General features: G+C 31.8%; 1 protein-coding gene across 1 annotated transcript; it reads right to left on the bottom strand.

Moving 5' to 3' along the window:
* Positions 1 to 1,882: 1,882 nt before the first annotated feature.
* On the bottom strand, positions 1,883 to 6,689 carry LOC131600130 (type IV inositol polyphosphate 5-phosphatase 9). Its single transcript, XM_058872351.1, has 8 exons — positions 6,457 to 6,689; positions 6,196 to 6,371; positions 5,953 to 6,060; positions 5,280 to 5,625; positions 4,683 to 4,867; positions 3,992 to 4,100; positions 2,688 to 2,845; positions 1,883 to 2,587 (listed from the first exon to the last, which is right to left on the bottom strand). The coding sequence occupies exons 1-8, from the start codon at positions 6,475 to 6,477 to the stop codon at positions 2,344 to 2,346; spliced, it is 1,347 nt and encodes a 448-aa protein (XP_058728334.1). The 5' UTR covers positions 6,478 to 6,689; the 3' UTR covers positions 1,883 to 2,343.
* Between the last annotated feature and the right edge of the window lie 7,994 nt (positions 6,690 to 14,683).

Raw genomic sequence — 14,683 nt, forward strand, 5'->3', positions numbered from 1 at the left:
CCAATCAAAACACTTTTAACTAAGCGAGTTTAGTTCAACTCAACAAACAGTAAATGAGCGAGGGGGGAGTATTTTCTACCTTTCTCACGAGTATCTGAATACGTGCTAAATAGCTTGGCCATTTGATACTCACCCGTTGTTAAAGAGCTAAGACTAAACTCGTCTCACTCTTTTCAATAAATGGATTGAACAAGCGAGTTAGAAGAATTTTCGACCTTTCCCTAAGTGTTTGAAAACCTTTTTTTTAAATAGTGTGCTTTAGTCATTTCGACGCAAAACAAACAAATGCTTCAGTCTCCAAGAGTGAGCAACAAACAAAGATTTAAACGTTCAAATTGTGTAAAGCATCATTCCTTAAAAGCAATCAACCAACACGTGGTTTTTTTACCATGAACTATGAAACTTTGATTTTCTCATTGCATATGAGGATACGTTGGCACAATATTTTGAAATCTTGGCGAGCATAATAACAAAAAATTTAAAAACCATTTCTTTCTCTTTTATCGCTTAATAAGTAGAAGATCGCAAACATCACGCTAACACTCATTCACAAAACTAACTAAAAGGGTTCCCGTTGAGTACAGGAGATGTGAAGGGTGCTAATACATTCTCTTTGGATAATCGACTCATGTACTCGCTCTTGGCTGCGACGACCATTTTCACTTAGTTTTTGTGAGTTTTATTCGATATTTTCTCTTTTCTTTTGAAATAAATAAATATCGGTGGCGATTCTGTTGTATTCCGAGTGTTCGTTGGGTTTGGATATTTTTCGCGTTGCGACAACATGCTTGAGCGTACTTCGACGACTGCATGCAAGGCTTCGACATTTGTACATTAACATACTTCGACTTTATGTTTAACCTCTATCAAACCATAAAGCTATCCTTGTCGAGATTAGAGTCCACCTTAATGCTTATTAAATTTACTTATGTTGTATTTTTGGATTTTTAACCCCCTGTCTATAAATTATTTTTTTCATTTCAAAAGAAAAAGTAGTAGCACCAATAGGAATCAACTGTTAGTGGTATTAAGAAAATGAGATTGAATATACGAATCTAGATCCGTATAAGATGGGGTTGGAGCACCGGCGTTTCTTATTTTGGTAATAGGGTTTGGAATTGAAGCATCTTATATAAATGCAAAATTTTATACTAAATAAGCTTATAGTTTATTGTTTTTTCATAGAAAGACTGCACGCCACAACTATAGTATTATATTCATCAGAGATACATTATTCTCACAAGTTGCATCTATAAAATCATATCTCTATAAGAAAAATTTAACAGTTGCTTCATTTCATTGAACGAAAATAATATACACACATACTTATTGTTACAAGTTGTGTTTATAATACTATAAGTCTTGGAAAAATTTAACTTCATACCTTGAAAACTATTATGTATGCATGTGGCTAACAATTTTTTGGAATTATTGTAGTGACCAACTTGCTCAATTATTGGCTTATAATTCATCGACTTTCATTTTTTAAATGCATATTTTTGTTTTGTTATGTTTAAATATCATATAGTTGGAATATTATAATACATTTGAAAGTTAGAGCTTCAAAATTTAAATATAATAAACCATTTTGAGATTAAAGTTTTTTTAATGCATGTACAATGACATGTTTCCATCATCAACTAATTACATTGTGGATTAAAACAAACATAATAATAATAATAATAATAACAATAATAATAATAATAATAATATTTTAATAAGCATAATAATAATAATAATAATAATAATAATAATAATAATAATAATAATAATAATAATAATAATAATATTTGTAAATTGTCTTACCTGATATTTAATATTGACAAACCATTATAAATACTTAACGAGACTCTTATTAATCATAGTTTAACACTGACAAAATTTTAAAACATGTATTGTAGGGTGCCTAAACATCTTTATGTTTGTTGTGTCACAAAATTATGGATATGTTTAAAATATGCCGATTTAGGAAATTGAAGTTATGTTCGGCCTAGAATTAGAATTGTTGATGTAGATTCTTGATACGATTGAGCAGATCTTAGGTGCGGTTGTACGGGAGTGAATCTGCAAGATTATAAGTGATTAAAAGAGATAGAGTGAATTATGATCAAAATACCTTAAATTACACCTGTGGTAGCTTAAATATGATGGATGGTAATTGAGCCTATTTTACTTTGGACCTGCGACCGACACATAACAAATTCTAACCTAAATTTGAGATATATTCATAAAATAAATGTTTCAATTTTTTTTCTTTCAATTTTTCTCTTTTAATTATTTCTATATAGATTTTTCAAATACAAAACAAAACAAGTCTAGTATGATATATAAAACCTATAATATTTACAAGCGGAAACTTGATTGTTTTTTACATACAAACTCATGACTTGGAGAAACTTGAAACACATTTTTAATTTGTTCAAATCTTTCTGACATAAACAAACTTGACAAGTTTTTAAATGCTGATGAAACCTTTACTTCAGCTGTAAACAAAGCCTTTACAGGCCTATGATCTGATAACTTTGATTCACTTCTTGAATACTCAATTTGCTTTAAACCATTGCCAAACCATATAACTCTGTCACACCTAAAATGAAGATAAAAAAAAAAAACCAAAATATAAGAGTTTGAAACTTTATATTATCAATTATATTTAAATATTAGTGTGTAGTATGTCTCTTATATACCATGCTGGTGATCTTTTCTTTGCTGCTTTTTTATTTCCATGATAACAACATCCATAGTACAAATCTGAATTTGGAAAATACTTGTAGGTTGGAGCAAATTTGATTGTTCCTTCATGCCAACCTCTTAAAATTTGTCCACTCACTAGCTCCATCTTTAGCTTCAATTTTCATCATCACTATGTTAGAAGAATGTGCAAATAAATATTCCAAGTCTTTATTTTTTTTCTTATATAAATATATAGGAGGAATGCTAGAACTATATTATTTAGAGAAAATTTTGCATAGAAACGAACATAAATCTTTATTCGTAAACATAATTAAAATCTAATTTATTTTTTAATTGAAATCATAAGGTGATTATGATAATGAAGGAGAAAGTATATTTTATTTTATTTTTTAATTAATAAAAAAAATGATTAATTGTTTCTAAAACCAATTGTTATGTTTGTGTTTAAGAAATTTTTTTCCTATTATTTATTTTTGTTTTGGAAAAATGTGACCATAACTTTAACGCAATCAAACACATCTAAATCATCTGAACACATCTAAATCATCTCAACCTACAATGTCAAAGGATCTCTCCAAATAGAATTGTCTATTACTCCCTCCGTCCCACAATGAGTGACCCAAATGAAATAAAATGATGTCCCAAAATGAATGAACTATTTCAATTTTCAATACACTTTTTCCAATTTTACCCTCTAATTAATAAAAAGTTCACAATTCCCAATACATAATAAGGGTACTATAGTAAAAATGATATTCTCTCTCTTACTTTTTTACACTTTTCTTAATCTGTGTGAAATAGTGTGCTGGGTCACTCATTATGGGACGGAGGGAGTAATGATTAATGATGGATTTTTGGTGTCATATCAACAATGTTTTAAACAAAGGTTTGCGGCCGTGATTTAGGCCACAATACTAGGGTTTTTGACGTCTTTGTAATTACTCCCTCTATTCTCTTTTATAAGTAAATTTTGACTTTTAAATTCACTCAATAAATAATATATTTAGATTATATATATTTATCAGATACATCAATTAATTAATTTAAAAGTCAAAAATTGCTTATAAAAGAGAATAGATAAAGTATTTCACAATCACAATTAAGGTCGAATCAGTCATTTTTTAATCTCAAAAATATCAAAACAACTGCGATTTAAAACCTTTTAGTCAATTTATAAATTGAAAACATTTGACAAATTTGTCCTATAAATTGTTGACTTATATAAACACATAGAAATATATATACATATAATATAGATACATGCATACATACATAGTATATAGACATATATATATACCTGATCATTTTCTAATAGGGAATCCCAGTCTCTTTTTTCAACCAGTAAACGTGTAGTTTCTTCCGGCATAGAAATTCTATAATTCAAATCTCCAAGCAATATTACATGACTGCACAAAATAATGTCAACATTAATTAATTTCTTAAAATAATACAACATGCATATTTTATCAAAAAATAATAATACAACTTGTATATCAAAGTTAATTTATTTAACTCAAAGTCGGCATAAAGTTACTTCACTTTTATTATTCACTAATTAAAACAGGTCAAATGATTTTTAACTTTTTAATCATATACTATCTTAGTTAGTTGAGTTTTATATCTTTTAGGTTTTTTATATTTTAACTTGTTTTATTCTATTTGGTATTATATGCAACTTTTTGTTGCTTTGTAATTAATTATCTTTCTGCCAATTTGATTACAATAAATTTGATTAATTAACTAATCATATAACTTAGTTTAAACTAGAAAGACAAATTCAAAGCTGGAAACGTCCAATAATAATGCTTCAATTGAACAAAATTATTTTAATTTTAACAGCAATAAAAATACAAGAAAAAACAAAAAAATTATATATTCAATATTATAGCACCTTGTTTTCATGACTTGTTGGGAAAGGAACATAATTATTAAAGGAACAAATGATTGAGATTGATTGGTTGGACGGTTTCAAACAAATAATTACTTACTCATGATCAAGAATCTTTCTTGGTAAATCCAAAAGAGTGCCTCTAGGAAAACTTGTCCTAGAAAATATTTCAGCAACGTTGGAATTTCTGTGCTTCTCATCTCCTTCCTTTCCACCAGAAGCTAGATGACTGCATACAAAGCAGAAGCTTGTTTCATGTAACAGAAATCTCACAGATACTGAACCCTGCATGTTTGTATGAGTTGTCAAACAAAAGAAAAATGTTAAAAATGAAAAATGAAATCAAATACAAAAGTATCGGCTCAGAGATCCTCTGCACAGTCGGTCCAACCAAATTTCAATTTAATGGATTCAAGTTAGGTTTTAGCTCGATATAACGGTTGAACTTTGGTTGAACCGACTCCAGAGGATCCAAGTTCAAAATTTATAGATTAAATTTGGTTGAACCAACAGAAAAGTTTTGTATGGACCGACTCAATACAGATTAAACTAAATATCATTGGATTAATCTTATTGCACACTAATTAAGAAGTTGATATTGACAATGATGAGAACCATTGGCTAAAAATACACACAAATATAAATTGAAAGGATAATTAAAGTAAGATGAATTAATATTAGGGTTTGATTAAGTCACCTTGTTGCCTAAGCAGCCCATGATGCCACATCCAACACAAGAGACACATGGATGTCTTATGAATGGACTAAGGTCACTTCTAACCCAAACAGATATCATTATACCAACCATTTGCTTGCTAATGATACAATGAAAATCTTGTGGGGCTGATTTACACTGCTGACCTGGAATATTTCCTTTCAAATCTTGCTTTATATTATCACCATCACCATCATCATCTTTGCAACAGTAGTGATGTGTCCTCTTATTCAAAGCTTCTCTAATTAAAGAATTCCATTTTTTTGATATCTTGTTATCTTCTGATCCCAATACATTTGATGCTTTTAGTGGCACAATTTCTTGAAACCTAATATGTAATAAAACAGTTCAGTATAATTTATCACAAAGAATTAAACCATATATATCTACATGCATAATTTCATGATCATCATTTCAAACTACAGAAAAAGTTGAAATGGCGACGAAAAATGCCAAGTCCGACGCTAAACTCGTTGCTAAGTGTCAATGAAGTCAACTCCGACTCTAATTTCGTCGCTAAGTTTCAAAGAAGTCAAATTTCTATGATTATTTTAATTTTTATGGTAGTATATCATAAGAAGAATCTCCATTCATTTCAATTTCTCAGTCTTTCTATATCCATGCTGGAAAAACAAGAAGTTATTGTCGAAATTACCCGAATACATAGATATCAAATGACTTGCTGCATGTCTCCAACAAATCCTCAATATTCAACCCTTCATCTGGTGCAATTCCACCTATGTTCCATGTACTTACAAAAACCCTTCAATAAATAAACAAAAAAATTATATCAGAAACATAAAAAATCATCAAAGTTCAACCAAACATATATGCTGCACATGAAATATCAAATATATAACAATATAAAACATTGCATGATGATTTTTTTTCTTCTTACTTGTACTTTTCGGTATCACGATGATCACTAAGAATGGAATTGGTGTTTATAGATAACTGATCATCACTTGTGATACCTAATAAAGGATCTGTATAACTTTGATAATCTGCTACAAAATTTCTGCTTCCAAGTCTCTTATGGAGTATCTTATTTGCAACTAATGCAGGCCACATAACCTAAACAAAAATGATAAAAATCAAACCCTTTGGTAAGAAATTTAAATGAAAATGATTTTAAAAAAAAAAATGAGAAGTTACTTACTTCTACTAGTTTTGCAGGCATGGTAAGAAAAAGTGGTTTGAAATAATAATTAATATAAATTATTGATGTTTATAATAGAGGAATAAATATATCATGTTGGTGTTGAGGAAGAAGAGATTGAGAAGGAAGAAGACTTTTAAGGGGTATGTACATTTTCTATATTGGTGGTTAAATGTTGTAATATATAGGGAACATTTGACATTGTGAGGGAAGAAAAAACATGGGTCATGTAGAAGATTTGAAATTTTGTGTTTGTTGAGGAGTAGAATTTTATTGTTTTTCATATTTAAATTGTTTGAAAATGGGTGCAAGTGGGAGTGTGGTCCATGAAAAAAATATGGCAAATAGGAATAGTGGAGAAGATATTTGTTGTTACCTGCATTAGTTGCAAAGGATTGTGATGACATTACGGCTAAATTCGTTTTGAGGAATAAGGGAAGGAATGAAAAAGGAATCTTGACTTTTTTATTAGTTACACTTCTTACGTCTAATTAATGGTAATTAATATCAGTAATTAAATAAATGAAGATATTCTTCTTATAGATTCTGTTTGATTATTCATGCAATAAAATCAAGGGTGTCATACCAATTGTTAGGTCTAGTGGTGATTGGCACTAGATTTGATAGGGAGAATCATGATTCGATCTCCTGCAATTGCGATCAGGAAGGGGTTGGAACCATTTGATGTCAGAACTGACCCCCCGAACCGGTTTACTAAACCGGTGGTGATAAACCAAAAAAAAAATCAAGGGTGTCATAATCAAAAAAAAAAATCAAGGGTGTCATGAGAATTAATGATTTTGTGCATTTCTTTATGGTAATTCTTTTATAGATAATAACAGGAGTTCCATAGTTAAGCAGGTTTGATTTGGAGTAATATTTGGATGCGTGATTTTTTGGGAAGTTTCTCAGTAAGCGTAAGCGTGTGACGGTGTGAGTGAGGACAAAGCATATTGAAAAGGTCCGTGTTTGTTTATGGGGTCAGTCGGTAATCTTGAAAGTTGTCTGAGGCGTTACAATCGGTATCAAAGTCAGGCCTCTCTCAGTACGACGTGGTTCGAGGATGAATCAAGCGAAAGCTGGAGGACATATAATACTCGAGGCCGAAGAGGGTTAAGAGTGGTCACATATAACACTCAAGGCTGAGGAGGGATGAGCGTGGTAATTGATTTATCATCGGAATGAGAGAGATCCTGAGTCTATCCAAGAAAGGGACTGCATGGTTGATGGTTGGAGGAAAGCTTATAAGGATTAATTGGTACTACATATACCAACAAGATGCGTCTTCTTTAAAGTAGCCTAAAAAATTAGAACTTCATAGTTAAGCATGCTTAAGTTGGAGTAGTACTTGGATAACTGACCTTCTGGAAAGTTTCCCGGAAAGCATGTGAGTGAGGACAAAGCATGCTGAAAAGATGCGTGTTGATTTGTGAGGTCAGTAACCCAGCATCTGGCCTTAATTTGCAGGCCTAGGTTTCTGAGTTATTTTGAGAGACATTATGTTTAATTCTAAGAAGATTTGTAGTTGTATCTTTTAGCAATAGATTATTTAGTAAGATTTGCTAAAATGATTTAATAAGATCAAATCCAATTATAAGAAGACTTAAATTGAATGAAGATCAATCAAATCTTGATGATTGTTTTTGAAAAGCAAATCAAATCTGCATCTAAATCAAATCTGGTTGTTCTCAAATCTAATGCCCATTGGAGAAAAACCCAGAAGATGATTTGCTATTTAAGGATACTCATGCCAACCTTTGATGACACGAGTTAGAGTTGAATATCTTGAGTGTTATGTTTTGTTCTTTGAGTTTTTGTAATTGTTTCTATTTATGCACCTCTATATCCCCCAAGTTTCATATCAAAAGTATAGAGGTTGTTTGTTTTGATAGAGGTAATTCAACAAATATTATTCTGAGTTTTGTTTTGATCACTAGAATTAGTGGTTGAGAGAAAGTGATAGGGGTTCTCATATTTAGAGGGAGTCTTAAATAGAAATACACGGGTAGTATTATGAAGACGAGTATTGAACAAGGGTTGATTATCTAAGACACTTTGTATTAATGTTATTGAGAGTGGATTTTCTTTCTTGGGTTGGAAGCCCTCCACACGTAGGTGACGTTGCATCAAATTGGGTTACCAATTCCTTTGTTTTTTTATTGCTTTATGATTTATCATATGTTTCTGTTAAACTGTCATAAGTAAGTTGTACACAATGTCCTAGACATTGTGTCCAACATCTATCCTGCGAAGAACATAATTTCAATTGGCATTAGATAATTGAAATTTACACGACGGTTAGAAAACGGATACCATCATGTGTGTCATACCGTTGTTAAGTAGGGTGTGGTTGTAAGTTCGTTGTTTCCACCACGGTCTGGAAAGCGTTATTGTAAGGCAGGGCGCGGGCCACATATCACAACAATTATGCTTATAAATCGTTGTGACATATACACGTAGGTACTGGGTTTGAAACCAAGCAGTAACAAATAATTTAAAACATAAATTACTTTCGATCATGGTTACAGTAGTTAACTGTTGTTGAAAGTATGTCGAGTTTATTATATAATACGTAAATTGCTTGTTTTTCCAAACACCTGAGTAAAGAAATACAAGCATTCAAATTGATGAATAAGTCTATAACTTGAAAATCAACTATTCTTGAGAACCAACTTAAACAAACCATTGTTTTCTAATTGTATGCGTCTCATCATTCATTTCATGCTCTTTTACATATAAATTGTGGTTTATTGGTCTAACTCCTTCGATACATTGCTATCTTCAATTATAGTTAAATTTCAATAACAACAAGGTACTGGATAATCTGTTTTGTCATCATCACTTATCATAATATTTTTTATGATGATAGAACATCATAAAAATTACGATTATAAGTCTTGATGACGAGGCATATTATCCAATTTTTTGTTGTTATTGAAATTTAACTATAATCGAAGATAGAGATGCATCTAAGGAGTTAGTTCATTATACCATACTTTATATGTAAAAGAGCACGAAAGAAAGATAAGACGCAAGCATTTCAGAAAATATTGATTGATATTTTATAAATTAATGTATTTGTAGTTCATTATACCATACTCTATTTCTAAAACAACTTAATTTGCAGATTATAAGTATCTATGTCAATTTAAAATGAATGTATTTTAAGTGAGGGTTAGTGAAACAAATAATCTACATAGAATATAATAAACTTAACCTGATCTTGTTGGTCTGAGAACATTAATAAAAAAACAACAACATACAAAAGCAATTATTAACAAAACTGCATCATACAACAGAACCAGATATTATAAACTGTTTCTAGGACGTACCTTTTATTGAAACTAATCGTACGTGGAACATGAATCAATTGTGAGGTTCATCCAGGTTGAGAAGCAATGAAAAATATATATAAGGAGTATGAATTTTAGACAATAACTTCATACTTCTTATATTTCTTCTCATAGTTTCTCAAACTAGATGAAGTTTGTTGTTGTTGTTTCATCATTTACTTTTCTTTTGACTTAACGATGTATTGTTCTTGTTTTGAGTCCTGCAAACACCATAAAAGTTATCAAGTAGGGATGTCTATGGGACGGGGCAGGGGCGGGGGATACATTCACATCACAATCCACGCCCTCGAATCTATTCCCCATCCCCGCTTCGGATCCCCGTTACGGGGGGATTTTGTCTCCCATCCTCGTCCCCGCGGATCCCCAAGGTTCATGCGGAGATCCATAAACATGATTTTTTTTATTTATTATTTTAAACCAAATTAATAGTAAAAGCTTCAAAAACTAACCATAAGAAATTTAGAAATTATTCCTTTATGATAAATATATTGTTTTAACAATATTTAATCTATAATATTGAGTGTCATGACCACCAAAATTTCAAACTAAAAAATTGAAATAATCATTTAGATCTCACTATTTTACTAACTGAACATATATATTTTAAATTTGTGTATAAGATTAATTATATGAAACTTACAAATAAACTTACATAATAATTTAAAATTATATATATGATATTTACGCCACCCCCGTCTCCGAAGTGCCATCGGGGAGACTTTATTCTCTATCCTCGTCCCAAAACGGAGAATCCCCACAGAGATCTCCGCTAACGAAAGCAAGTTGACATCCCTATTATCAAGATGTGAAACCTCAAACTTAATTTTCAACAACAAATACATGCAACAAAAGAAAAACACTCACAGTTAAATGATCCACCATTATTATATGTGAACATTTTTTAATTAATATATAAAAAAATTGTTAGTGCCTCAGTTTAGATATGTCGCCACGGTATATTGATGAACCGTGGTATATTTAAGGAAAGTATATTTTGTTCAAATGGACAATACTATGGATGGAGGATCAGTCAATAGACCACCTGTCTTGAATAACACCAACTATGATTATTGGAAAGTTAAAATGGTTGCTTTCCTTAAACCTGTGGACAACAAAACATGGAAGAATGTTATAAAAGGTTGGAAACACCCTGTGACTACCTCTCAAGATGGAACATCAATCTTAAAGCCTAAAGTTGATTGGTCTAAAGAAGAAGATGATAATGCTCTTGGAAACGGTAAAACTTTGAATGCTATATTCAATTGTGTGGACAAGAACATGTTTAGATTAATAAACATATGTACAAAAGCCAAAGAGGCTTAGGAGATTCTCAAAACTGCTCATAAAGGCATATCCAAATTCGTATGTCAAGGTTGCAGATCTTCACAACCAAATTTGAAAATCTCAGAATGAATGAATATGAATCTCCAAGTTCAGAGAATTAAAACTCAAAGAACTTGGAGATATCAGATGTCAGGTCATATAAGTTCTTTGAGTTTTAATTCTCTGAAGGGATTGGTCATAAATTCCCAAAACCTATTACACCTCAGCAAAATGGAGTGGTTGAATGCAAAAATAGAACCTTATAAGAGTCATCTAAAATCATCTTCCATGCCAAGACTCTACCTTACTATTTTTGGGTTGAAGCTATGAACATATCTTGTCGCATCCACAATCGTGTAACCATAAGATATGGAACTAAAGAAACTCACTATGAGCTTTGAAAAAGGATAAAACCCAATGTCAAGTACTCATGTCTTTGGTATCAGGTGCCACATCTTGGCATATTGTGAACAAAGAAGAAAGATGGATCCCAAGAGTGATGAAAGAATATTTTTAGGTTATTCCACCAATACCAGAGCATACATGGTATATAACAAGCATACCAAGGTAATGATGGAATAAATAAATTTTATTATAGATGACACTCCTGAAGATAACAGAGATCTTGAAGATGGAGATGGTGGTTTCTCTCAACATGCTGATGTCCCGACAGATGTACAATCCAAAGAGTCTGACATTAATTTTAAAAACATAAATTTGAAAATCCTCAACACAACAAGGGACCATCTATTGGAATTCAGAAAGATCATCATATTGAAAATATTATAGGAAATTTGAATGAAGGAGTCACCACCGGGTCCAAAGATATGATCACCAACTCTTGATTCATTTCCAAGATTGAACCTAAAAACATCAAAGAAGTCTTGACTAATGAATTTTGGATAAATGTAATGCAAGAGGGACTGTCTCAATTCAGAAGAAGCAAAGTTTGGGAGTTAGTTCCAAGACCTGAAGATGTGAATGTCATTAGTACCAAATGGATTTACAAGAACAAATCTGATAAAAGTGGCAATGTAAATAGAAACAAGGCACATTTAGTTGCTCAAGGATACACTCAAATAGAAGGGGTAGATTTTGGTGAGATATTTGCTCTAGTTGCTTGTCTTGAGTCTATTCTTAGGGGGGGTGGCTTTTGGTTGACGCCATTAGCCTTCAAGTTGCCGCAATCGTCAACAAATAATGAGAGATGTAAATTCGGGTTCTCAGTAGGTAGCCTAAAATACTGGTTTTGTTGAACCATACCTATAAATGAAGGCTTGAGTTTAAAATTATTAGCCATAAATGGCGAGTGAACAATGTTGCTATGTGTTTCTTCATCGGTGGGAACCATATAGTATTTGAGTGGCTTCGTATCCACTCTCTCAGCCATTTATTGTAAGGTGAGGAGTCACTGTCTTTCATGAAGAAATTGCTCGATCTCGTTAACCGGTTCAACCGAATTCTCGGTCTAACGGGTCATTCGCATACAAGATTAGAACAAAAAACAGAAAATAAAAGTAACTTGGTCTAAATAGTGTTGAAATAAAGTTTGATATTACAATATCTCCCCGGCAATGGCGCCAAAAACTTGATGTGTGTGAACCGTAAGTGCATGGTTGTGTCAAGTATACAAAAGTTCGATCCCACATGGAGATGTCTCATTATCAAATTCTATCTCAATTATGCTTATCTAAGGTGATCACAAGTGATATGTTTGGTTGCGAATTGAAAAATAAGTTTTAACCGTTAATATAAAACAGGAATAAAAATTATGATTCGTCCATCTAGACTCACCCCAACGATTGTGTATGTTTTGAATTATGAGAATTTCTAAGCAAATTTTATATAAAATAAGATAAATATGTGTGTCACCAACTTTTGGGGCGAGCGCATCTGAACGTTATTCAAGTGTAGCTAAGTAAATCAATCAAGAGTGCTACATATTGTTGTGTGACGGCGCATCTTGATTATTTCTCAACTGAGATCAAGTTGCATTATCAGTGGCACCTCAAACTCAGGTTTTTAGCAACTCGCTTTCGGATGCCGAATCATTGTCTTTCTATACATGAACAACATCTCTAATGACTTTGCTTTCGCAACTGTCATAAACATAAAAATATTACTCAAGTTCTAAAATAAATAAAGCCTAAACTTCTTATAATTTCAAAGATATAGATTTATTAGAGAATTGTCATAAGATGGACTTATATAACCCCATATCCCTAAGAATTTACCCACTCATGAATGAGATGGACATCAAGAATAATAGATAATAGAAATATTACATGAAAAGTAAAGGATTAAAGATAAATAAAATAAATTACAAAATAGAAATAAGATTAAAAAAAGAATCTAATATAAAATGCTCAGAGTTACAATGTAGCCAAACTTCAAGCTAAAAGACATAAGAAAATAACAAGTTTTGCAAGAATTTCTAATACCCAATGATGAAAATGAAGGATCTTAAGGCCCCTATTTATTCTCATTCGACCAATATGATATTTGCGCGACAGTGTTTCTCGGACATGATTTCTTATATTATATCCTAGACTTGACCTGCACCTAGATCTGGATCTACATATTTTCATCTGCGAGCTTCGGCTGGATGGGGAGATCAAAATTCCTGGTCGACCTTAACTCAAATTGAGTCTGACCGATTGGAACTCTATGAATCTGAGGATATTTGTTGGTGTCTTTTCACGGCGGTTCAAAATCGATTCAGACGATCGATCGGAGTTGGATAGGAGTTTAATGGATTCAATTAACATGGATCTGAGATCTTGACTTCATGACAGTTTGATTTCTTTGCCTGAGAGATTTTCGGATATCGGATTTGCGAAATGGACTTGACCTCGTGGAAATCGTAGGAATCGAAATTCGTTTCCTACAGACGGCATCATTGTTCTGTAGTGGAACCAGAAATAAAGGAGATTGCGGAAGCTACGACGAAACGAAGTTTCACCATCGATTTTAGGTAGGAACGTCTCAATTTGAAGGTTGCGATTGTGATGCTCGTGGAATCAGAGTTGTGTATCTTGAACTGGTGCCTTTAATCTCCAGTACGGTGGACTTAGGGGATGCCTACATGATTAGCACTCCAACGTCCAAACCAGTTATGGTTCAAGATACTCGTAGTAAAAATGGAGATTAAAAATTATATACATGAAAACCTTTTAAAAAGGTTTTTATACCTTAGATTTAAATAGAGCTGAGAGGAGAACTGGGTCTTATTTATTAGACTTTTGACCGGAACATAAATCACTAAACATGGAGAGTCACGTGATATATTCATTACAAATACTTTCATTGGAAAGATCAAACAATGACATTGATCTAGAAGCTTATTATCTTCAAGAATCAGATAGTAACTACAAACATTTTTATTATTTTACTAGTTTGTGACCCGCGCGATGCGCGGCTGCTTGCATGCATTTGCATATTTATATAACTTTTTAAAGCATTTTATAGTGAAGGTAATCTTACCTAACTTTTTAAATTGAATAGATAAGAATTCTCTCATATATATATATATATATATATATATATATATA

The sequence above is a fragment of the Vicia villosa genome, linkage group LG4 (genome assembly GCF_029867415.1).
Source record: "Vicia villosa cultivar HV-30 ecotype Madison, WI linkage group LG4, Vvil1.0, whole genome shotgun sequence".
NCBI lineage: Eukaryota > Viridiplantae > Streptophyta > Magnoliopsida > Fabales > Fabaceae > Vicia > Vicia villosa.